Source organism: Nannobrachium achirus (assembly GCF_963921795.1).
Source record: "Nannobrachium achirus genome assembly, chromosome: 12".
Taxonomy (NCBI): domain Eukaryota; kingdom Metazoa; phylum Chordata; class Actinopteri; order Myctophiformes; family Myctophidae; genus Nannobrachium; species Nannobrachium achirus.
In genome coordinates, this window is record NC_137832.1 from 18411359 (window position 1) to 18437150 (window position 25792).

At 42.3% G+C, this 25792-nt stretch overlaps 2 protein-coding genes across 2 annotated transcripts; one reads left to right on the forward strand and one right to left on the reverse strand.

Annotated features, from left to right (window-relative positions):
• Nucleotides 1-685: 685 nt before the first annotated feature.
• On the reverse strand, nucleotides 686-24415 carry npdc1b (neural proliferation, differentiation and control, 1b; the record flags this gene model as incomplete). The annotated part of the gene is made up of 9 exons (XM_080738493.1): nucleotides 686-757; nucleotides 1530-1629; nucleotides 2164-2243; nucleotides 2844-2928; nucleotides 3597-3663; nucleotides 5544-5765; nucleotides 8872-8961; nucleotides 15561-15713; nucleotides 24412-24415. 9 exons carry the CDS (start codon nucleotides 24413-24415, stop codon nucleotides 686-688), a joined length of 873 nt encoding a protein of 290 aa, XP_080594619.1.
• Nucleotides 24414-25781, forward strand: znf622 (zinc finger protein 622; the record flags this gene model as incomplete). Its single annotated transcript, XM_080738494.1, has 1 exon — nucleotides 24414-25781. One exon carries the CDS (start codon nucleotides 24414-24416, stop codon nucleotides 25779-25781), a length of 1368 nt encoding a protein of 455 aa, XP_080594620.1.
• Between the last annotated feature and the right edge of the window lie 11 nt (nucleotides 25782-25792).

A 25792-nucleotide genomic window follows, 5' to 3' on the forward strand; every position in this document is an offset into this window, starting at 1 on the left:
CCATTGCAAGCATTTTTGCACAAATAATTGATGACTAATAACTAAACCATAGTGTTGCGAGGCCTTTTTTTTTAGCCCAAGGAATGTTTTTTGTGCAAAATAAATGCTTGCAATGGATTCAGAATCATGAAAGTGATGACTAATCACTAAACCATAGTGTTGTGAGGCCTTTTTTTTTGCCCAAGGAATGTTTTTTGTGCAAAATAAATGCTTGCAATGGATTCAGAATCATGAAAAACCCCTAGTTTGACCCCTCACATGCTACTTAAAGCATATTTATTTTGGTGTGTTTTATCCTGTATAGTTAATTTAACGAGACCCCAACTTTCAGCAGCTGTCACGGATTCTCCTAAGGAAACATAATTTCAGTCTTTGTGAGATGTGTTACTAGACACCTTTACAAACACATTGGTGAAGAACCTTTTTGGTAAGGAATTTATTCCAGCATATGACACTTTTTCTGAAGATATCCCCCGACTAAGAAGAGAATGGCCAGTAGCCAATGTCCTTTTTCTGCCTTCTGCTTCTCCAATCCCGCATTTACACTGCACTGATGTTGGTGGTGTGTGAGTACGGGTATATAAATTAGTGTGAGGAGGACAGCTCATTGGGTAGGGCAAGTGCGTGTATAATGTTGCGTACGATGTGCATGTGGGATTATGTGTCGTCGTGTCATGATTGAATATCACTTATGGAACCTCTGAAGATAAAGGGTAGAGTCGTCAAACAGTGGGTTCTTCACCTCCATTTCCCCCGTCTGTAAATAAGACAGACATAAAAAGGAGTTGAGTACTGTCATAAAAAAAACACTATACAAAACAAAAAGATGGAAATCAATCAAAGCATTCAAAGGAAGGTTAAAGCGTTTTTCTTAATGATCCTAGTTATTTTTGTGTTTGCCCTGTTTCTGCTTAGTTTTTAATTGACCCTAGCCAAGTTGGGTCCCATGACATGAACTGGTTTCCTAGATGCATTTTTTTCTTTTTTTGCCATGCTTTTAAACCTGTAGCACTTTGAGATTCGTAAGAATGTAGAGTGTGTTATAAATCCAATGTATTATTATTATTACAGTAATTCCAATAGGCATTAAATGGGAACGCAACGAAAATTATGGATCATTTAACTACCTTTATAATAAGTTGACCCACAGAGTTCTAGTATACTAGGCCCCCATCTACAGTATACACAAAATATCTTCACTGAAAATAGCCGATATACAATCTCACAATGCATTGTAACGTTATTATTCCCCAGGGGGGTCATCTTTCGGGGGCCATCTTTGGGTCGCAGACCATTTTTTATGGGTCGCCGGTGATAAGCTTAGACTTTATTTTTACAGAGGCCAGTTACAATATGCAGCCACCTGTATGTGCTCTTTTAGAGTGACTTTGAAGGAGAGTAACGTGTCACTTTTTTATGCCTGTTGGTAGGGCATTCCACATTCTGGCTGCATAACACTAGAACAAATTTGACCCAATTATTGTGCCGCCGAACCGGCACCTTTAATACAAAGTGCAACAGTTACTCACGGGGGCAAGTCCCGGGCACTCGTACACTGTGAAATCTCCGTCTTCATTCTCCTCATCTGACGTAGCCCCCGAGTCTGAAACCTTAGGCTCATCTCTTTGCCTGGAGAAGGACACACACACACACACACACACACACACACACACACACTCATGACATACCTGGCAGCAGGGATACTAATACTAAACCAGAAGGGGGGGAGGCGGATTTACGATATTATCGCGTTAATCAAAATCCATTATCCTGGCATTTGCCAAAAAATAGCAGATCTAAAAGCTCACAAGTTGTGAGCTTGTAGATCGGCTATTTTTTGGCAAATACATTTGATAGAGTGTGAAAAAAAGACTATCAAGTAGGCTACGTATATAATAAGTACCTTTTACCAATTATAGAGGGTTTAAGTAGTACCGGATATGCAGCTCGGCAAATAAAAGGTGAATTGATCCCAGTGCATGACAGAGGACGATATCACGATAAACTAAATCTCCACGATACAATTATCGTGTGTTTTTTTTTTATCACGATAAACGATAATATCGCTTATCGTCCCATCCCTCCCAGAGACCAGGTGGCAACAGACAAGACTGAGACATGCCTGGAAGACATCAGCAGGCCTGGGTTCAGGAGGTTACTCACTTCTCCAGGGACAGCATCTGTTGTTTCTGGTGTTGGTAGTGGTACATCTGAGCACTGTGGGCCAGCTTCTTATCTCCAGGCTGTATTAGGATTCAAACGGTCAGTGAGTGGGCATGAGAAAAGCTGTGGTCTTCATCTAAAATCAAGCTATACTTAGGGGTGGGCGATATGGTGATAATTATCGTCGAGACGACACAATGTCTCCACGATATGCCTTTTCAGAGGTATCGTATGTATCGTGATACAATTGAGGGAGCCTTGTAAAAAAATCCTGTTTAATCGTTAATACAGAGATTCATTGCAGAATTCAATTTAAACCTGCATTTTTTTGTTCTAAATCAGTAGTTCTCAAACTTTAAAATGTCAAGGTCTCCACTTAACTCTGACAGTATACAAATGAAACCAAATGGACCCGTAAGGGTCCATTTGTGCAGCCAGCGTTACACTGATGTGAATGGGGGAGACAGGACTTCCCGGTCACGTGATCTCGCGCTGCATTTCGGGAAATGGGGTGTTTTTCGTCACCGCGGTAGCTTTGTACAGTAGCCACAGATTAATATAGTTTACTGTACAACGCCTCGAACGCGTCAATGGGCACAGGGAGACATCAAAGAGATTGATGCGTTGGCACGTCGTGGACCTCCTAAGAGTTAAAGATCACTGTGTGATCATACACCTACCACATTGTTGTCATATGAATGGGCAGCCATCAGTCCATATGCAGGGTAATCCACCTTCTGAGCCAAATGAACACCCTTCTGCAATCTGAAACACAGAAGAGAAAGCCAACGCTTAGATCCATTTCCTATCGACCCGAAATGAAACAGCAAGACTGCTAATGTTCTCGGTAGCTATCAGATGTGAATGTGTGTCATGGTGAGTGTGAAGCCGTTATACTGGATAAAAGAATACTCAGTGGGACTGAGTCACTAGGGCCCATGGTGGAGGGGCCTTAATTATTTTATACTTTAACTATTGAAAAATAGCAGATCTACAAGCTCACAGCGCGGCACCGAGTGCCGCGCTGCGAGCTTGTAGGTCTGCTATTTTTGAAAAGTCATGAAAATGCTTGAAAATCTTTCAATATGTGTATTTTTTAAGTGAACATTAATTGTAACTCAAATTTTGCTTTGGGTCCCTGGAACTAAATATTTTGAGATGGGGGTCTGTGACCAAAATAATACATATCATTTTGGGGGTCCTTCACATGAAAAGGTTAGAGCACCACTGACATAGAAACATGGGTTTTTCAAAAAACCTTAGAAGGATTTGAAATATTCAAAGACTGTCAGAGATGTGAATGTGTGTCATGGTGAGTGTGAAGCCGTTATACTGGATAAAATAATACAAATACATGGAGATAATCCAGGGCTACTGTAACATTTACTAAAGAGCATCCTTTTCACTGTTATTTTCACATTAAAGCCACTTACCTGACCCAACAGACTCCGGTGATGGTGAAAGCTACACAGGCCGCTGCGATGAACACGCTGCTCATGACTGAAAACAGGTACAAGCCAAGAGTCAAAGGAAAGAAATGCAGGGCATCTTTGACAGTGTCAAAAGAAGACATGATTCCTGCTTTAACGGTGTGAAAAAAAGGTTACTGCAGAATGTTCAAAGACAACAAGAGTTTCCTGGAGACTGCACAGGGAAAACGTGTGAAAGTTGGTGTAGTGAATAGCATATACTATAAGGTCTTGGAAGAAGTTGGAACAATGAAAGCATTCATGATCATTATAGAGTGTGGCAGGACTAATTGAAAGTAGAACACTCCGTCCTCACAGACCATGAGTGATTTGGAGTTAGATAAGAAATCATACATACAACAGTATGAGGGCAGCTGTAGCTTAGTGGGTAAAGTCTGCTAATCATAAGGTCACTGATTTGCCCCACTGCCCCGGTTTAAGTGTCAAAAAACACTTTCCCACAAGGGTTTTGAGTGCGGTACGGTTCGCTTCGGCACGGCGGTGCCGGCGCGTGCTGAATCGTGCTGACCGGCCTTGAGGTTAATAGCAGGCTGGCCCGAAAATTAAATCTGGAACCGGGGCTGATGGGAGGGTTCAAATGACGTAGAATAAGAGAGAGACTGACTTATGGTCACGTCAAGTGAGCATCACTTTGTACAGGGGCGAAATTAGATCTTATTCTGCATGGGTTTTCAGATCAAAGGGCCCTGTACTGCTGTGAGGGGGGCCCATAGATTAGAGACCCCTAATTTATTGGAAATGACAAAATACATATCGTCGTTGTCGGGGTGTAAACCTCGTATCTCCAACTTTCAAATGTGTACGTTCTTTCGCAAAGCAAAGCCCTGCTTCATCATCCAAGGCCGTCGCACATATGTAGTGAAAACAGCAGATCTACAAGCACACAACGCCTCGCGCTGCGAGGCGTTGTGTGCTTGAGGATCGGCAGTTTTCACTAGTTTAGTTCATTTTTTCTAAATGATAAATGCAAAATGAACGGTTTTGGACATACAAGGTTTTCACCCGACAACGACAATATAATAGCCTATGAATTTATAATACTGTCACCAGTAGGGGGGGCCCTTGGGTTTATTAAACCCATCAACCCTATACAAATTGTGACGCTGTGTACGCTTGTGACTTTGTATTGAGAGAGAGAGAGAGAGTGACGGTGTATCCCTGAGCAAGATACTTAAACTCGAGCCATCAGCTGGGTGAAGCTCAAAACTAATTGTTACCACGTACATACATACAGTAATACTATATGATGTCAGTACAACATAGGTTATCTCCATATATGGGCATAAAAGGGACACAAAAGCCCCCTTTCCACTGACATGGCACAACACCACACCAATCCACACCGCCCACTTGTGCCAGGTTTTCCACTACAAGGACCTACGTAGAGTTGTGTGAAAGTGGTACTAAACGTGGTACTAAAAGGTATCCAATCTAGAGTAGGTCTGAGCTAGGCCAAACACTTCATAATGACTGATCACTCACTGACTTTTCATTTAGACCACCAGGATATAGTTGTAATACATGATAATAGATTATACTGTGTTATAATCACTGTTATAATCTATTATAGTGTATTATAGTTATCATAGTAATACATTAATACGTTATAGTGTATTATAATCACAATTATAATCCATTATAGTGTATTATAATTTAGGATAATTGTAATACAAATGTATAATGTATTATAATCATAGTTAAAAGGGTCAATTCGCTTCTTACCGATAGGGGTACTTTTTTGTGTAATGGAAAATGTAGATATTTTTATGTGGTGTGGTGTGGAGTGGAGTGGTGTAGTGTGGTGCTAAAGCTGCAGTCGAAAAGGGGCTAAAAAACAGACCCCATTTGGATGACCAGTGAGTTTACATACTGTGCGTTGAAGACACTTACCAATGAAGACGTAATCGTTGGCCGGGTGGGGGAGGGTCTTGGGGTTGCTGAGGCGGACCGCAGTGTGGTTGGTGGTGGAGGTGATGGGTGGGGTGGTGGAGTTGGGCGGGGTACTACTCTGTGGAGTTGGTTTGTTTGTGGTTGATCTTTGGGTGGGGCTCGGTGCCGAAGCCTCCTCCTTTGTTGTGTGTTGAGGAGCGGGAACCTCCTGAGCAGGTGGAGCTAAGATGCAGGGGCGTCACAAGGGAGGGGGGAGGGGGGGGTGGGGGGGAGTGGGACTGAGTTACTAGGGCCCATGGTGGAGGGGCCTTAATTTATTTTATATACTTTAACTGTTGAAAAATAGCAGATCTACAAGCTTGTAGGTCTGCTATTTTTGAAATCTGAAATGTCATGAAAATGCTTGCAAATCTTTGAATATATGTGTTTTTTAAGCGAACATTTGTAATTCAAATTTTGCTTCTGGGGGCTCCCTGGAACTAAATATTTTGAGATGGGGGTCCGTGGCCAAATACATATCATTTTGGGGGTCCTTTGACATAGAAACATAGGTTTTTCAAAAAACCTTAGAAGGATTTGAAATATTCAAAGACTTGCACAAATTTTCAAGATTTTTCAAAAATAGCAAGCTCGCAGCACTCGGTGCCGTGCTGTGAGCTTGTATATCTGCTATTTTTCAATAGTTAAAGCACAAAATAATCCTTAATAATGCGTTCCCAGTCTAAATGGGTTAAAACCCCTCCCCCTATGAAGAACATTCATGGGGCGCCCGCAGTGAATCCTTGTACCCAGGGCCCAGAATATGGTGCGACACCCCTGCTAAGATGGGACGCGATAAGGTAAGTGTCAGTACCCTACACTTATACCCAACCTTAACCTCTGTAAAACAAATACAAGAAAAGCTGGAGCAATGGGTCCGCGAAAAAAAACGGGGGCAACGGGGGCATGTATTAATTCCCCCATGGTCTAGAACAGGGGTGCCCAACCTTTTTTGACCCAAGGTCTACTTTGAAAATGTGCCACCTAGCTGAGGGCTACCAGCCCAAAATGTACCGTAACACCCATTCAATATACATGTGAAAAACAGAAAATATTAATAGATATTATAACATTGTACTCACTGTACTGTACTGTAATCATACTGTATAGTAGGAATTGTAATTGAATGAAACGATTGCAACTTCTCACATTGGGCATACAGACAGCATGACCATTTATTGCACACTCTGCATACATGCACTGACAACACACTCACACAAAACCTGTGGATTTATGTCAAGTCACTGATAGTTCTCTTTTTTATATAGTTTTTTTTTTCTTTTTCTTTTTTTATAGTTTTTTTATAGTTTTTTTTTTGTCCTTTATTCCATGTCAGTCTCTCTGCCTTAGTGGGAAACCTGGCACTGGGAAGAGGAGGCTAGCCTGTCAAAGTCAGGGTTGTATGAGCTGGTTGCAAGTTTTAGGCTAAATTAGGCAGGCCACAAGGTGCTCATCTGTGGCTCTGTACTTTGACTTGATGAACTTCATGTGAGAAAAGCAGACTCACACAGGTAGGTTGATCCAAATAAAGCAGTTATGTTCATGGCACATCTCCTGGAGCGAGGAATTTCCTCCGCTCCATTCCTCCGCTCCGCTCCGCTCCAAGCCGACCCTATTGGGGCCGCGCGCCGCATGTTTCCAACAAAACAGAGCCGTGCGCAGTAGCCTACTAGTGCAGTGAAGCCTTGTTGGCACCGCGGAGACGGAGAGGAGAACAGACAGAGAATTCCCTTTATCACGATTTCACTCATCCACACACGTAGGCTATGTTTATAATACATAGCCTACCTTGTGTCAGTTAAGTTATATATCACCAGCCAGTCAACGGATACGAATTCAAGTGAGACTGATTGAAAAACACACGCCACGACTCGCCTCCGTCTCTCGGTTGTGGTGATTAATCAATAACCAGCTGGATTTAATATTGCCCGTCTTATTAAAAAATACAATGCCTTAGATTAGATGGCGTCTTTTGTAACAGTGAACGCAGGTCTCCATCAAGCCGAGGCTCACGTAACGTTACCGCAGGCATTTGTGTTGGGAACACTTGTTGTGCAAAGCAAAGGAGAAAGTGTTTCGCATATGGTAGCAAAATACTTTTTTTATTTTGGCTGGTGACTCTGATTGACGACCCTGAGCGGAGCGTGGAGCGAGCGCGGAGCGAGAAATGCGAAAATCAACGTGAGCGACGGAGCGGCGGGGAGCGGAGCGGTGCGGTGGCCGACCAGAGCGATGAGCGAGCGGGACAAGAGCCCTCTGGAGCGCGGAGCGGCTTTAGTTGCCGCTCCACTCCGCTCACATGCTCTGACTACTACACGTTGAGTTGAGTTCAGTCAACATCATCCACTTGCTCGGAGTCGTTTCACTGAAACGCCCGATGTATGTCCTTCCCCCCCCCGAATTAATAAATTATTTATTTGAAATCATCTCGCGGTCCACTGGTAACCAGCCCGCGATCTACCGGTCGACCGCGATCGACTGGTTGGGCACCCCTGGTCTAGAAGGTATTAAATATACAAAGACAGTGTGCTTCTCTATTGTATTAGTGGAAAGTTGGTGTGACATTTCATTTAAAGATCAAGCCTTTATTTTGCTGTGTGGTATTACTATTACTACCATCACTATTGGTGTTGTGGGGGTTGGAAGGGTTGTGGACATGTCTAATGTCAACAGTCCACTATTACAAATAGATCTTGTTTATTCTATCTATGCAAGTGTATTTAACTCACTCCCCATATGTCTCCACCAGAGGGTGCCAAAAACCGTTAGTACTGAAACACTCCACATGAAAAGGACATGAGCCATGGAGATCATCTATGCACACTGTTGAAGGGGTCTTCAACGTTTTTCAGGACCCTTAGCTGAGTGACAGATGAAGCAGGCACCCCCACTACATATTGTATAACACTGTGTTGCAGATTTCACTTTTTCATAGATTTTATAGACAGTTGGATTCATGCTAATGTGTATTTTCAGATAGTTAACCTTTTAAACCCTCAATATTTGGTGAACTTGACCATTGGCTGTGCATTTGGTCTGCTCTTTTTTTCCCCTCTACACCAACTATCCGAAAATAGCAGAGTTTGTAGATCTGCTATTTTCGGGTAATGTTCCCCATCTCACAAAAGATTTGTCAGACCCCCTGTAGTAACTCTGAGGACCCCCAGGGGTCCCAGACCCCCCTGTTGAAGACCCCGACACTATTGGTAACCTTGTTAAGAATAAAACACTCTGAAACATTTGAGGGAGACTTCAAACATCCGCAGTATCTTTTACTGTGCAGTAATACCTGGTCCTCTGGCCGTCTCTCGCTGTTCGCCAATGATAGTGGAGAGAAAGTCTATTTCCTCATCCAGCTCTGGGTAGGTGGTCTCCTTGGCTGGAGAAACAGACACACAAACAATAGCAATCATAATTCACTTCCTTTTAAAACTATAGTGGACCCAGTCTGTAAAAGTATATACCAAAAAAAACAAAAAACAGGCAGGCACAGCAGTAAAGTTACCTAATATTGGGCAAGTGCCTAACCCATACTTTACCAGGAGTAAAATGGCACGTCAAAATATTTTGCATTTAATCTTAAAATGTTATATAATCCAATAAACTCGACCTGATAATAGAGCCTGGCTTGTGGAAATGAGAGTCACTTATCCTTTGATAATACTGCCAAGCATTAGCTGGTAAAAAACTAGATTACTAGAAACTAGATGTACCTTGCTCTTACTGTACTTACTGTACTCTGTTCTTGTTTTTTCTTTTTATCTTTTTCATACTTCTCTGTAACTTTGTAAATAACCTTATACTGCTGTGCTGCCTCTGGGCAACTAATTTTCCCCCTTGGGATAATAAAGGTATCTATCTATCTAAATCAAATAGAAAGTACACTGCTGCCCCCATGTGGTATGAGTAAATAACTGTGTAAATAAATATGATGAAAAGGGCTTAGCAATCAGCATAATGCAGTGCACTGCAAAGCCTCCTCTGTATTTTAAGTGTGGGAGGAAGCGTGCAACCGTGCGCCGTTCTCCACGGCAGATCAATGCCAAGGCGGCATGCACAAGAGGCAGGCTGAGAGACAGCGTGTGCCTCTGTGTGTGTATGTAAATATATGCAAAGTACATCAGACAGAGTGCATGTAGGGTTGGTTGGTGTGTGTCTGTGTGTGTGTGTATTAGGGATGGGACGATAAGCGATATTATCGTTTATCGCGATAAAAAACAATCACGATAATCGTATTGTGGAGATTCCATTTATCGTAATATCGTCCTCCGTCATGCACTGGCATCAATTCACCTTTTGTTTGCCGAGCTGCATATCCGGTACCCCTTAAACTCTCTATAATTGGTAAAAGGTACTTATAACATACGTACTTGATAGTCTTTTTTTCACTCTCTTTATCAAATGACTTTGCCAAAAAATAGCTGATCTACAAGCTTACAACGCGTCGCGACGCGTTGTAAGCTTGTAGATCGGCTATTTTTTGGCATACGTTCCGCCCCAGGATAATGGATTGTTCATATCCTCCCATCCCTGGCTAGCACACATAATAAAAAACAATATAGCCCCCACGCCGTGGGGTGTTTTTTTTTTGTCACAGTCACAGCCAGACGCAGACTGTGGCTGTATATGCAGCGCATTAGTTGTATAGTAGGTAGACGGAGTGTGTGGTGCAGTGTGTATCTGTTTGTTTGCGTGTTGTTATTAGGGAAATGCATACGTTTTAATCCCAGTGATTGAATCTGGGTGGTGCAGCGTGTGTATTTTGTGGCGTGTGTGTGTGTGTGTGTGTGTGTGTGTGTGTGTGTGTGTGTGTGTGTGCGTGCGTGCGTATGTGATTGAATGTGCTGCAGTGTGTGTGGGAGGATGGGTCAGCGCTCTGTGAGCTCTGAGCGTGGGCGGAGGGCATTGAGCAGGGATGTGCAGAGAATAGTAGAGAGGCAGGGGCTGACATTTCTAAAAGGACCTTTTGGTGAAAATATGGAAAATAGAAGGCACAACGTGCTGCGACGTGTTGTGAGCTTGGAGGTTCAGCTATTTTCAGTGCTTGATACCACACTGAACTAAGCGTAATCAAGTGAATACTGGAAATGTGGCGTAAGGGGACAAGGAATAGAGATGATTTTGATCGACCTCTTTGTCGTACCACAAAACATCAATTATTTATTACATTTAAAGGCCCTCAATTGTGGAGCTCTCTAGATACATCACTTACGGTAAGACATCACTATCCTTGTCAATATTTAAGAAACGTATGAAACAATATCTTATCTCTTTACTGTAAGTCCACATGATTTCATCTACCGATGTGTTATCTTACCAAATGTGTTTTTTGTTTTTGTTTGTCTTTTTCTGTTTCTTTGTGGAGTTTCTGTGTTTTTACTTCTTTATTGCACAGCTGCTCTGACATAACTTGTATATTATATTTGTTCCTAGTGAACTTGTATTTGTTAAAGGAGTAGTTCACCCCCAAAATGACTTTTTTTCTATTGATTACTCATGCCATGGAGAGTAGAGTTCAATAATATTTTTTGTTTTTTGTCACATTCCTAAGACAAAAATTTGATTCGAGTAAATTTACTCCCATTGATTCCGGATGGGGACCCGTTTCGCCCATCCAGAACGAATGGGGGTAAATTTATTGTTATCACATTTTTGTCTTAGGAATGCGACAAAAAACTAAAAATATTATTGAACTCTAGTCTCCATGGCGTGACTAATCAACAGAAAAAAAGTCATTTTGGGGGTGAACTACTCCTCTAAATGAATGACCTCTTTCATTAAGGAAAGGATTCTAAATAAGCCTTTTGGCTTCTTCCTCTCCTTGCACAGTATTTTGTATCCTCAATATGTATTGTATTTTTTATAATAATGTGCTAATAAACTAAAAAAAACTGCTTGGATTTCTACACTGAGGGGGCAATTCTTTCAACATAAAATGCTGCATTCAAGTTCAGGAGAGTTTGGACAAGGACATTCTCTTGAATGCTGCCTTCGGGTACGGCATGGAAAGAGGGGCGTTTGCATTTCTTTCACCATTGTAAAAAACGCATTCATGGTCTGGAGAAGGCACTTTTTTACAGACGGTTAAAAGGGCAGGGGCTCAAGCCCCCATTGATGTCTATGTGTGCACGTGCCTGGCAATGAGCATAGAGAGAGAGAGCAGGAGAGAGAGAGAGATATGTGTGTGTGTGTGTGTGTGTGTGTGTGTGTGTGTGTGTGTGTGTGTGTGTGTGTGTGTGTGTGTGTGTGTGTGTGTGTGTGTGAATGAGAGAGAGAGAGAGCGAGAGAGAGAGAGCAGGGCAAGAAGAGCGTAAGAGAAAGACAGGAATGCAGACCGATGGGGATGAGATTTGAGAGAAAGGGAGAAGAGAAAGAGAGGAGGAATACAGCAGGGCCAGGAGAGAAAGGGGCAGAGAGAGAGAGAGAGAGAGAGAGAGAGAGAGAGAGAGAGAGAGAGAGAGAGAGAGAGAGAGTGCACCTTCAGAAACATGAATGAAAGCATCACCACGGCAACAGAGAAGGTTGTAATGCGATAGCGAATTAAGTGGGAGAAGGGACCAAGCCGATGGCCAAACACAGATTCCTACAGCCGTTACTAAACATGACCGCAGTTGGCTCTGTACTTGGTCCGCTCTTTTCCCCAGTTAAAATAGGATTATTTCGGGGGTCACGGCCTGAAAAGGTTGAGAACCAGTGCGATAATACAATCACACACGAACAGAATGTATGCATACTAATGTACAAGAAGCCTACGGAAAATGAAAAACCTAGTACACACAGGTGCAACAACTGGTGCCCGAGCCTGCCTGATTGCCTTTATATGAGAAAAGCGATTTTGTATTAATGCCTAATTAAATGTTCTCATGCGAAACTGTACTGCAGTTGCTCTCAGCCATGCCCTCATGCAAAACAGAGACTGGGCTATAGGTCGATTTGTTGGCGGGGTTATAAGTCTGGTTTTAGGACATGCCTAACACATCTATCCCAACGCATGTCACACAGACAAGCGTGAACATGTTAGATTCCGCTGATAGGTGCCTGGTAGGGTAGGAAGTAGGAACCTTACCCCTGCGCCACCCGAGATCCCATAATAATTTTTATTTTTATTTTTTAAATTCTGGATTCATGTGTTTTTTCAGTGTGAAATAACAAGTTGCGTGGCAACGTGCTTGCTGACATGTGGCAAGTACACGTGGCTAAAGGGAAGACGGAGAGAGAGACTGAGAAGAGAGAAGGATCTCTTACAATACGTCATGAGGCAGAGAAGAGGGGGTGGGTACCGAGAAGAGGGAGTGGGTAGGGTACCGGGTAGAATTAGATGGAGGAAAGCAAGGAAGGATACATGGAATGCTGGGGGAGGTTTGGATGTCAGAAGACATCAATAGAAGACATGCAGTATGCACCATGTACACACTAATGAAGCTTATGCGTTAGTTTATGCAGGACACGTTAAGTCTTGCCCGCCTCAGCTGTCAGTAAGATCCTTTCCTCATTCACAGATCTGCTGATCATGACATCACAGTCATAATTCAATCAGAGCTCACACACGCGTTATTTGGAAACGCACATGAGTTCTGGGCAAACCCCGCCCATGGAAGCTTTTGATTGGCTGAACTGGAGCTAGGGAGCGCTCCTTTGTGTTCCCTTGGACCGCGCTGAGGTGCGACCACCTAAACCTAACCCTAACTCTAACCCTAACCTTAACCTCAGTAAAACTATGCCTATACCTAACCCTAACCTTAACCTCAGTAAAACTATGCCTAACTCTAACCCTAAACCTAACTGAAACTAACGCTGGTGAGTAACTAACCTGCCGACGGGCGTGAAAACAAACGGCTCCACCCAGAATCTTAGTGCTCGTCAGGGTGGGCGTCCCCAGTTAAAATATGATTATTTTGGGGCTTGCGACGTAAAAGGGTTGAGAACCACTGTTCTATCTAATAGATAGAGTTGGTGAGAAAGAAAAAGTTGAAGAAGAAAATAGATCATGGGCACTCTGCCTCATGCCTCTTCTGCACCAGCCAAATACTTAACCTGTCAGTCAGTAAGTCATTCAGTGAGTTATTCATTGAGTCAGTCAGTCAGTCAGTCAGTCAGTCAGTCAGTAAGTTATTCAGTGAGTCATTTCCTAAGTCAGTCAGTCACAGTCAGGGCAAAAGACATTTATTCAGCGAGTCAGATAGACAGTAATGGAAGCTAAGGAGAACAGCACTGTATCTAGATTAAATGTCCAATACTGTAGCTTTTCTCAGCGGGCCAGTAACAAACGACTGTTGCACTGGGAGGCTCTCAAGGGTGAATTCTGAGTCCCTACTTTGGGCATGTCATTTTGGTGCCAATTTTTTGTCTTTTGTCTATTTTTGAAAAATAAATACATAAATATAATAATAATCATCATCATCGAAGAATAGGGCTTAAGTGGGGTCCCTTGGAAAATACATGTATAGAACAATATCTTCATTCATATCCGCAAACCAAACTCACCTGGGTTTTGCGGCTTAGTCCACAAATGTGACCCGTTTCATGAACAGACAAATGTGCCTCTTCAATGAAAGATTGCCCACTCTTTTATATCTGCATTTGTGTGATTTGACAGTAAAGTTTAATCGTAATCGTCATGACACACCACCTTCAGTGGCTCATTAACACTTGCATGACTAATAAGACCCTGCAGAGGAGGGCAGGAAGACAGAGCATCACAAATCCCACTAGTCGACCATAGCATAGAGTATCATTTTTAACAGTCAAGCAATGGATGCTTGGGGGGGGGGAAATGACGTTGCAAAACAGTTGACTCACATGCTATACACAGGGGAGATCTAGAGATGCAGGAATAATATACATCAGGGTTCCCCAATAGGCGGCCCGCGGGCCATTTGCGGCCCGCGGTGGGCTACTGTCTTGGCCCCCACCAACCCCAGTAATAATGGTGGTATAAGAGCAGCAACAACAATAGTATATCGTCGTTATCGGGTGGAAACCTTGTATGTCCAAAACCTTTCGTTTTGTATTTATCGACTCTAAAAAGTTTAGTTTTGTGCGACGATCTTGTATGATGAAGCAGGGCTTTGCTTTACCAAAAAACATACACATTTGAAACTTGGAGATACAAGGTTTCTGCCCGAGAGTGACGATATCTGAACTGTCGCTGGAGTAGTGGAAATGCCACCGTCGCCCCCTGCAATGTTGTGGCCCTCGGCTTGGTACCCTAGACATAATTCGGACCTTGGGGAAAACTATTTGGGGAACCCTGATATACATGTTTACATTTTGTCTTCCGAGTGCCCCAACTCTGCCCCTTGCACTCTTTTACCATTGGCTGCTTGTAATGGTGGTGTCATGGCAGAATATGACACCACTCGCCCCTCTCACAGCCTGATCTGGGAAACGATACAGGAGCATCAATGCCAGTACGGAAAGGATGTGTTTCTTTCCCCAGGCAAACAGACTTTTGAACTCCAATCTCCCTAGTGGATAGTATTATGAACTTAGGAGGTATGCATTCCTATGCATTAAAATATACGAGACTATATGGAGTTTTTAAACAGTTTTAGCTACAGTTTATAACCAGATACTTGTCTATTTTATGACATGAATCTTCCAGCTTTTAGGATTTATTATTTCAGATGGATAGAGTACTTTTCTGCACTATTTATGTTTTATTCTTTTATGAATTACTGTTGTCTTTAACTAGTAGAAACATATAGTACTAGTAGAAACATATGTATGTATATATTCTTTCTTTTCTAAAGCTGTTTGCAGATGGAAAACAAAATGACAAATAAAGCAATCTTGAATCTTGAATAACGACGAAAACGTAAATGACAGCAGAGAATCTACTTTAACGATAGAATGCAATTATTGATCAGTGTCATTGCCTTTACATGTGCTGCCCTTTCCCATTTGTGCTGATGTGAAAGCACACCGCCAACATCTTACATAGAAGCCAGATACTACACATTTCTTGGGAGGACTCACCAACATGAGTGGCATGTCTCCTCTTGACCACACATTTGCCGTGAGAGTTCTCCACCAGGGGACTGAGACAGTGGCCACACTCAGAGTGGCCTGGCAGACAGAAGTGGCGCCCGGCCCGGGCACAGTCCAAACTCCGTGGGCACGTATGTGATCCTGTAGAGAGGAGGACAGGAAGACACACATTAGATCAGGGGTCTTCAACGTTTTCAGGCCAAGGAGTTGAGAGAGAGATGAAGCAGGGACCCCCACAACCTTTTCATAGATTCAATATTGTTTCATCGTTTGACAGCACAACCATCAGTGTATTTTGGATTCATGTCAATTTGTGTTTTCAGATATTTAACGACTTGAACCGTCAATACTTAATAAACTTGACCTTTTACTCTGTACTTAGTCTGCTCTTTTTCCCCTCTACACCAAACCTCTTTGCCGAAAATAGCCTATCTACAAGCTCGTAGATCTGCTATTTTTGGCGACAGTTCTCAGGATATGGACACTAGGGTTCAAGTTGTTAATATAAAAAGGATTGGAATATTTGGAGGACCCCCTGTAGTAACTCTGAGGACCCCCTGTTGAAGACCTCTGCATTAAAGCTCAGAAAGGACAACCAGTGGTACTCAACTTTAAAAAAAAAAGAAAGAAAAAAAAGTAAAAGTATCAATGTAGAAAAATACTCTGTTACAAGCAAAAGTCCAGAATCCATAATTTGCTTTTGAGTAAAAGTAAAAAAGTATTGGTATAAAAATTTGAAAGCACTCATTATGTAGAATGTCTTCATGATGCGTCACATTGTGAGCTTGTAGATCGTCTATTTTCAAATGGCCAAAATGTAAACAGAGTTGACGTGGGTAATGTATGTTTTGTAATAATAATCAAAACATTCAAAGTACCGTACTGGTAACTAAAGTTTTCAAATAATTGTAGAGGAGTAAAAGTGCAATATTTGTGAGAGTTGTAGTGGCATAGTGGTACCTTAAAGATTATACTTGAGTAAATGTACTTCATTTCCACAAGGGGTATGAGGAATAAAAGGAGGGAAATTATAAAAACATGGTGTACACACATGCATTATAATATCACCTGTCAATTAAGGACGACCTGTGTATCAACTGTACATTTGTGACCCAGCATAGCAGAGGGGCAGTCATTTCAGAAAGCACAGCTTTAGACGAGCCCTGAAATTACTTTTTTTTTCTTTTCTAAAATGTGATAAAGCCACAAAGGATTTCATAAATATCAGGCTACATTTCACTTAAACGCCAGAGCTTAACTCTGCATGTAAATAAGACTTTTTTAAATTAATGTGAAGAGAAACCTCACATTTTGCAGGTTACATTTCATCTAAAAGGCTGAATTTCTAGATCTAGTATTTCTGCATGGCATAACTCTATAAGCCATATCTACAAAACTGTTGGGTCAATCTTCACAACCATCAATCATTTTGTAGCTATGATTCCCAGCTTTCAAATGAAATGAAAAAATGAAAATGAAAAAAAAAAAAAAAATCAATGACTAGCCCTCAGCTGTGTTCGGACACATTTGTTTAGTCCAGACTACAACAAACTATGAAAACACAGTGAATGATTTATGATTACATCATCCCTCTGGAAGTCTGTAATCGATGTAAGATTCCCCACAAGGAACCTCAACAATAATTGAGAAACACAGGTTGACAGCTAAATTAGCTCATAAATCTTGCTGGTATCGTGTAGGCTGCTGGAGGTGTGACTATGGCAACATGTAGAGCAGTGGTTCTCAACCTGAGGGTCGGGACCCCTAGGGTGGGTCCCCACATGATTCTGGGGCGTCCCCAGATGATGAACTTAATGTGCAACATTGTTCTCTCACTCAAACAACAACATAAATTTAAGTGTATAGAGTAGACTATTTCTAAAGAGACATTTTAAGGACTTTTTAATACATCTAAAATAACAAATTAAACATTGGACAAATTGTCAAATTATTAGAGGCTGAAATTGTGAAAATAACGTGAGGCGTTGTGAGCATGTAGATCTGCTATTTTCACAATAGAACCGTGTTATACAAAATGTAATGCTTCAACTCTTAGTGCTTGTCAGGGTGGGTGGGGTGGGGGGGGCGCACACCAGTATTGATGAGGTGCCGTGCTGCTGACCTTGGTAAACAACAAGTCTAAAAGTGAAGAAAAGGCCACACACTCATAGCCGTGATGCTGGCTAATTGGATGGATAATTTATCGATACCAAAGTTTCGGCCTGGAAAGGTCTTCTTCAGGGATGCTTTGTTTACATAATGGACCTTTTAACCCATTTAGGCCTAGTATTATTGAATGCTTTAACCAGTGAAAAATAGCAGATATACAAGCTCACAGGCGTGAAAGTCGTGAAAATGTGTGCAAATCTTTGAATATAATGTATTTTCAAAGCGAACGTTTGTAACTCAAACTTTGCTTCTGGGGGGTCCCTGGAACTAAAAAATTTGAGATGGGGGTCGGTGGCCAAATAAATATAATTTTGGGGGTCCTTCAGATGAAAAGGTTTGAGAACCACTGACATAGTAGTAGTCTCTCAAGAACAGACTAACTGAGCTCCAGTTAAGTGAAAAGGACCTTTTCTTTGACTTTCAAAAAATCTTAGAAGAATTCAAAAGACACTTATAGAATCGGGTCAACATTCTAATTTTCAAGATTTAAAAAAAATAGCAGATCTACTGTACAAGCTCGCAGCGCGGCACTCGGTGCCACGCTGTGAGCTTGTATATCTGCTATTTTTCAATAGTTAAAGCATAAAAGTCCCTGGCAAGGGACTGCAGTTGGAATCGCCACATTTACGTCACAGAATGGTGATTTGTATGCTTTGTCCCTGCTAAATAATGAATGACAAAACACATTTCCACCGCTAATTTGGTGGTGTGGGGCTTCTCATTTGGTTTACATTTGAATCACTGATTGTTAGGTATGCAAAAAATGTTAAATAGATTAGTTTGAAAGGGATGTATTCTACCTACCTACTGTGCTTTAACATGATTTGCTTTTATTTTGTGACGTCTTGCTGGGTGTGTGTGTGTGTGTGTGTGTGTGTGTGTGTGTGTGTGTGTGTGTGTGTGTGTGTGTGTGTGTGTGTGTGTGTGTGTGTGTGTGTGTGTGTGTGTGTGTGTGTGTGTGTGTGTGTGTGTGTGTGTGTGTGCGCGTGTGTGTCAGTGATATACTTTAAATGGGGGGGAAGGTTCTAAAGAAATGCATTCCATTTATTGTAATGAACTATTGTTAAGTAGTGGTACAACTGTGAGTTTGTTCTATGTCAGTCTTTGTCTTTTGGTTCGGCCGGCTTAATGCAAACCAGTGAAACTTTGTGAGCTGTAACGCCGTCAATTGCTTTGCCCTTTCCCCCTAATAATCAATGCACAGGCGCACACATTGTTTAATCTATTGCATGGATCGAATGACGTCTGGTTTCGCCCAAGTAGACAAGCTGAACGCTTCTGACAAGGCCATTGCGTTGCGAATGGTTTAAAATGTCCATGGCTATTTGAAATGCTTAGTCTTCACAACTGCCAAGACATTGTATGTAAAGGTGAAATAAATGTATTTATTAGACTAAAGCTATCGATATTACCCTTCTGCCTGTTCTACACACTTCCTCTGTTCTCAGCTCTGCTATCTAAACCGAGGTACCGGTTGCCATAACGACTGCCATGGCAACGGAAATATTTGTGACATCATCATGGGGGTGAGTCACCGCATGGATGCTGTCTCCTGGACTGCTGCATAAAAAACACAAATATAAATCATAGACAAATACCAAAGAATGAGGGAGAAGTGGAAGATTATAAAGTATGGTGGTGGTAATACATGAATAAAATGCATTGTGTCCCTGTTTGACAGACTATAGCTACGACCGTGCATTAATAAGACCAACAACAGTCACATTCTTGTACGTGTTCACGGCTGATGCATGCTCTATATCTGGCCTGCATTTTGTCTGTTTGATTCCATCCCTTATTGAACATGACAGAGGGATTACTGGGATACCATTGATGTGGGCTAATTGCCCATTTCTGCTCATGCCTGTGTCAGGTTTGGACAGCAAACAGTGCATTAACAAAACAATTTCAGACAAACAAAAAAGCTGCTTTCTTAATGCCCAACTAGGCTGGTTTGATGAATGCAACATAAAATTTGCATTTTTGAAATGTCCTATTATACTTTACTTTGCAATACTGCCAACGTTATAGATGTTGGAATACTAGTTAGACGAATCAATCTTCCTGACGGTACTATTGTAGTTTCCTCAAAAGACAGCTGAAAATGCGATCGGAATTGAATACTGCGTTGCATTCATGGCGTGTTGCCGGAGGCTGCCAAGTCCATTTAGAACTACCGTGGCAAATCTATGCAAAGTTTTACTACCACAACGTGGAGGAGGCAAAGTACAATACCATCAACTGTTCCACTAAACCACAATGGAATCGATAGCGTCCTGTGGTTCTGGAGTGAAGCAGCTTAACTGTGGGAGGTACAGTACTTTCCAAAGCCAACTAAGGACATTGCCAATGCAGCTTCAACATTCAGAACGGTACACATTATTGTGTACCATTATTCTATGCTTTAACTATTGAAGAATAGCAGATATACAAGCTCACAGCGCGGCACCGAGTGCCGCGCTGCAAGCTTGTAGATCTGCTATTTTTGAAAAATCGTGAAAATTTGAATTTTGACCCGATTCTATAAGTGTCTTTTGAATCCTAAGGTTTTTTGGAAAACCCTTTGTTTCTATGTCAGCAATCCGGCCAGCCATCGTCAAAGAAAAGGTCCTTTTCACTTAACTGGAGCTCAGTTAGTCTGTTCTTAAGAGACTACTATGTCAGTGGTTCTCAAACCTTTTCACGTGAAGGACCCCCAAAATGACATGTATTTGGCCACGGACCCCCATCTCAAAATATTTAGTTCCAGGGACCACCCAGAAGCAAAATTTGAGTTACAAATGTTCGCTTTGAAAATACATATATTTCAAAGATTTGTACACATTTTCACAACTTTTTCCAAAATAGCAGATCTACAAGCTCGCAGCGCGGCACTCGGTGCCACGCTGTGAGCTTGTATATCTGCTATTTTTCACTGGTTAAAGCATTCAATAATTCTAGGCCTAAATGGGTTAATGTGGACAACAGTTTTCAGAACGCTCTAGTAGTGAATGCACACACCACTGAACCATGGGATTTAAAATGCATATTAGTCAATGTTTTGCATTTTAATGGAATTTGCATGAGGTTTTGGGCCTGCAGCTATCAATTATTTTCTAAGCAATTATTCTATTGTTTATATTTTTCAATTAATTGATTCATTAAATATCAACAATTCGACTAACCACTGAAGTGCTATTTTATCATTTGTAAAACAACAGTGTGAAAATAGTGAAAATGGCACTTAAAGGAGTAGTTCACCCCCAAAAGGACTTATTTTCTACTGTTTACTCACGCCATGGAGACTTTAGTTCAATAATATTTTTAGTATGTTGTTGCATTCCCAAGACAATAATTTGATTACAAAAAATGTACCCCCATTGATTCCGGATGGGGACCCAAATGCATTTGGGTCCCCATCCAGAATCAACGGGGGTTACTTTACTAGAATACATTTTTTGTCTTAGGAATGCGACAAATACAAAAGAATATTATTAAACTCAAGCCTCCATGGCGTGAGTAATCAATAGGAAAAAAATCTTTTTGGGGGTGAGCTACTCCTTTAAGCTCACAAAACATCAAAAAAAGGATTTGCCTATAAGAACATGCCCAAAATAGGGATAGATTGTTCATCGATTCTTTTAATGATTTATTAAATTGATTAGTTTGATATTGATTTATGGTAATTGATGCACCCCCATTGAGGTTATCAAAGCAAAAGGACTGTAGCATTTGGAACTTACACAGGTGAAAACACCCAGAGCATTTATTCTAACATGTCACAGACAGCAGATTAATATTTCAGTAGGATTTGAATATACGGTTCATTCCCACAGTGAGCTTCTCTCTCTCTCACCTCTCTGATTCTACAGTTTCCTAGCAACAACTTTGTCCTGTGTTTAATCAAAAAACATGTGAAAGAGAAAAAATACTTCATCTCTTCACTCTCGCTTTCCTCTTTCACTGCATCTCAAGGCTACTTCTCTGAATGCTTGTCTCTCCTCCGGTGTCCCTCCATGTTCCATGTCGGAATTAATACAGAATTTCTTAAAATGTAGGCAGGATTATAATTACAGTACATACCAGAGCTTATGGTGTCTGGGCAATAATATGAATGCCATAATAATACTCTTCCCCCACGGCCACAAGTGAAACGAACAGTGGGTCAAAAAGAGCAGCACAAATAATAATAAGTAAACAAATCAGCTGAAAGCCGGTCTGCTTACTTTGGTCGACAATGTATTAAGTCAGTAGCAATAAAAACATGCAGAAAATCAATGAAAGGAAATGCTGTCTATACGGACGGACCACAAAATGCTGCACCAAGCCACGTTACCTTTGATATTATATAGATATTATATAACATTATATTAACGAGTATATTTATTAGTCGTTACCATTCCACTTTCTTTGGCCAGAGATGCAACGGTGCAGCACTTAATGTGGTATGTATAGACAGACAATGCTGTGAATAAAGTTATTTTATTCAAGAAAATGAATGAACACTCCATCCTCCACTTCGTTCAGATGCAGGTGCGTTGGACGAAGACAAATGAAGCAATAATGAACAAACATTCATTAACAACGATCCCGGCACTCAGCTCTTGCTCAGCAGCATCAATTTAATTCAAATTGACACGTTTCGGTCCCCCTGGACCTTCATCAAGAGAGTGTGGTCTAATCAAATACACGAGTAGACTAGGATGTTGTTGTAGTAAAGAAGCATTCTGTACAACACTCGCAGACTTCTACTCCAAGACCAATTCAAATCTCTCTCAAAGTATGCATCCACGTGTTTCCAATTCCAGGATGGTGAGTCTGTCTCTTAAAATAGAGGGGCTGGAGATATTTCAGACTTGAATATAGAGTCCCTATTTAAGGAACTTCCAGACAACATGGATCAAGGGAGATCATTATTCATGACTAATATTCTGTCCGAGACAGCCTCCATTATGTTCTAATGATGTGACACTGTGACTGGGTGACACTGAATGGTAAGGTCGGTGCATAGCTTAAAAGATCAGCTTCTGCTGCATAATCCATTAAAACACAAGTCATTTAGTATTCTAATTTGAAAGCCTACAGCTTTTACTCAGCTGTTTTAGTCACATATAATTATGGCATTCAGGCATTGCCATGGTTTCTAGCAAACAGCCGTTGTTTCACAGAGTTTGCATCATGTATATGCAACGAACGATTAGCAAAGTTCTATTTCCATCTGTTATCTTGACAGTGTTGTATGAGTATTCATTCAGTGGTACCTCAGTATGCCAGCTCAGACGGAGACATGTCACAGACAATAGGGTTGCTTTTTGCTTTCAAGATTCAATAACTTTTTGCCATGTTTACATAGTTGATAGGAATTTGTCTTGGTTCACTCTCAAACGTAAAACAAAGAAACAGTGCACCATATCGTCGCTGTTGGGCAGAAACCTCGTATCTCCAAGTTTCAAATTTGTCCGTTCTTTCGCAAAGCAAAGCCCTGCTTCATCGTACAAGGATGTCGCACAAAAGTACTGAAAACAGACGATCTACAAACACACAACGCCTCGCGGTCCGAGGCGTTGTGTGCTTGTAGATCGGCTGTTTTCACTAGTAGTTTAAATCATTTTTAAAACGTTAAATGCAAAACAAACGGTTTTGGACATGCAAGGTTTCCACCCGACAACGACGATATACGAACACCCATAAACAGTTGCTTTGACTAACTAGTCTTGGAATAGTGTTTACTTTCCTCCCTAAAATTGATACAGTACATCTCATTGTTACGTCCTGGCTCTGTAGGAGGTGAGCCGTCTAGAAATGAGTGTGTGAGTCTTTGTGTGTCTGTCCAAGGCTAATCTTGCAAACCCGCTAGACCAGCACCCTGGCCACAATATGACTTCCGGTTGGTTCTAGCGGAAGTGGCGGAAGTGCTGTGTTTAACGGAAGTTACGTCATGCGTTGTAGTCTGCCAGTGAAATTCTCACGGCGGAAGTTGAACAGTCTCTGGCAAACGTCTTATCTGATGAGTAAGCCTGGCTTACTCATCAGATAAGACGTTTGCTAGGGACCCAAACTAGTGAAAATTTAGCAGATCTACAAGCGCGCAAAGCGTCGCTTCGAGCTTGTAGATCTACTATTTTCAATACTTCTTAATTATTATTATTTATGGCATTTCTTAGATTTATTTAAAAAAAGTTATTTAAACAATATATATTTTGAAGAAATAAATATATATATATTTTTTAAATGTAGGAAAAGAAAATGGGATTTTTACCTGAGTAAATAATTGGTGTTAAGCCCATATCTTGGAATGCCCATATATGGACATACTGTGTCAGTCTCATGTGGTCTATGATGTAGACAGTATCTCCATATTTGGGAAAAGTTAAAATTTTAATTCAAATCAATGGAGAAAATTCACAAATAAATATATATAAATTCAACTATATATATATTTATATAAGGTATCTCTTAACAAAATGCACCCCTGCGTGTCCCGATGAAGCCGGTCTATTTGACATGCGGCTGTTACCATGGCAGCGATACATGCGCAGTACAGGTGGCAGTATCAGTGATGTCAGTTATCTCCAAATTTGGGCACTGTTTAGTATCGGTGATGTCAGCATGCATGTATATTCGGACAGACAGACATTCGGATGTTTATTAGTAGGATATCACAGAGGATTCTGCGCTGTAATTAAAGTACCCATGTCGTCCTACAACACCTGCATCAGCTGCAGGGTGGCGTTCAGCGATGGCAAGGTGCAGCGGGCGCACTACAAGACGGACTGGCACCGCTACAACCTGAAGCGCAAGCTGGCCGACATGCCGCCCGTCACCGCCGAGAACTTCCAGGAGAGGGTTCTGGCCGTGCGGGCCGCGGCAGAGCACCAGCTGTCTACCGCAGAGTTCTGTGCCATCTGCAGCAAGAAGTTCAACACCGTTAACGCCTACCACGACCACCTGCAGTCACACAGACACCAACACCAGGTGGAGAAGCAGGCGGTGCTGGTGGCGAAGATGAACGAGAAGAACCTGGAGAAAGGTCTGAGTGGAGGTGAGGAGGAGGAGGTGGAGGAGGGTAGGGCGGACCACGATGCCCCAGGAAAGGCCCAGGCTTCCTCCTCCTCCTCCACGGGCCTACAGGAGGCGAAGGGAGGTGCGAAGGAGAGGAGGCGAGTGGAGAAAGCTCCTCCTCGCGTGGTGTGGCTGCAGGAGCAGGACAGGAGGATGGAGACAAGAGACAAGGAGGAGGAGCAAGCAGCGGCGGCCGCAGCAGACGACGAGTGGGAGGATGTCAACAATGACGAAGATGATGACGAGGACGACGGCGATGACGACATGGAAGAGGATGAAGATCCGGGGGAGTCAATGGAGCAGGAGGAGGACGTTTTGGACGGCTCCATCGCCGTCACAGACTGTCTGTTCTGCTCGCATCACTCCAGGACGCTGGTCAAGAACGTGGCTCACATGACCCGGGTGCACAGCTTCTTCATCCCCGACGTGGAGTTCCTGGTCGATCTGCGAGGAATGATGCGATACCTGGCGGAGAAGGTGGGCGCCGGGAACGTGTGTCTGTGGTGCAACGAGAGGGGGCGCTCGTTTTACTCCACCAAGGCGGTGCAGGGGCACATGGTGGACAAGAGCCACTGTAAGCTGTTCACCGACGGAGACGCGGCGCTGGAGTTTGCAGACTTCTACGACTTCAGGAGTACTTACCCAGACAGGAAGGAGGGAGAGGATGACGAGATACCTGACGAGAAGAACATGGAATATGATGAAGAAACTGGCTTCCTCACCCTGCCTTCAGGTGCGAGGATCGGCCATCGCTCGTTGATGCGGTACTTCAAGCAACGCTTTGGCGTCCAGAGGACGGTGGCTGTGAGGACCAATAGGAATACAGTGGGGCGTGTCCTCGGACAGAACCGAGCCCTGGGATGGGCCGGAGACATGGGTTCGAGCACCGTCCATCGCCAGCAGAAGGACTTTCAGAAGAAGTCTAAATGGATGATGAGGATGGGAATGAACCACAATGCTACCAAACAGCACCACTTCAGAGCCCAAGTCTTGTTCTAAACCAGTTCTTA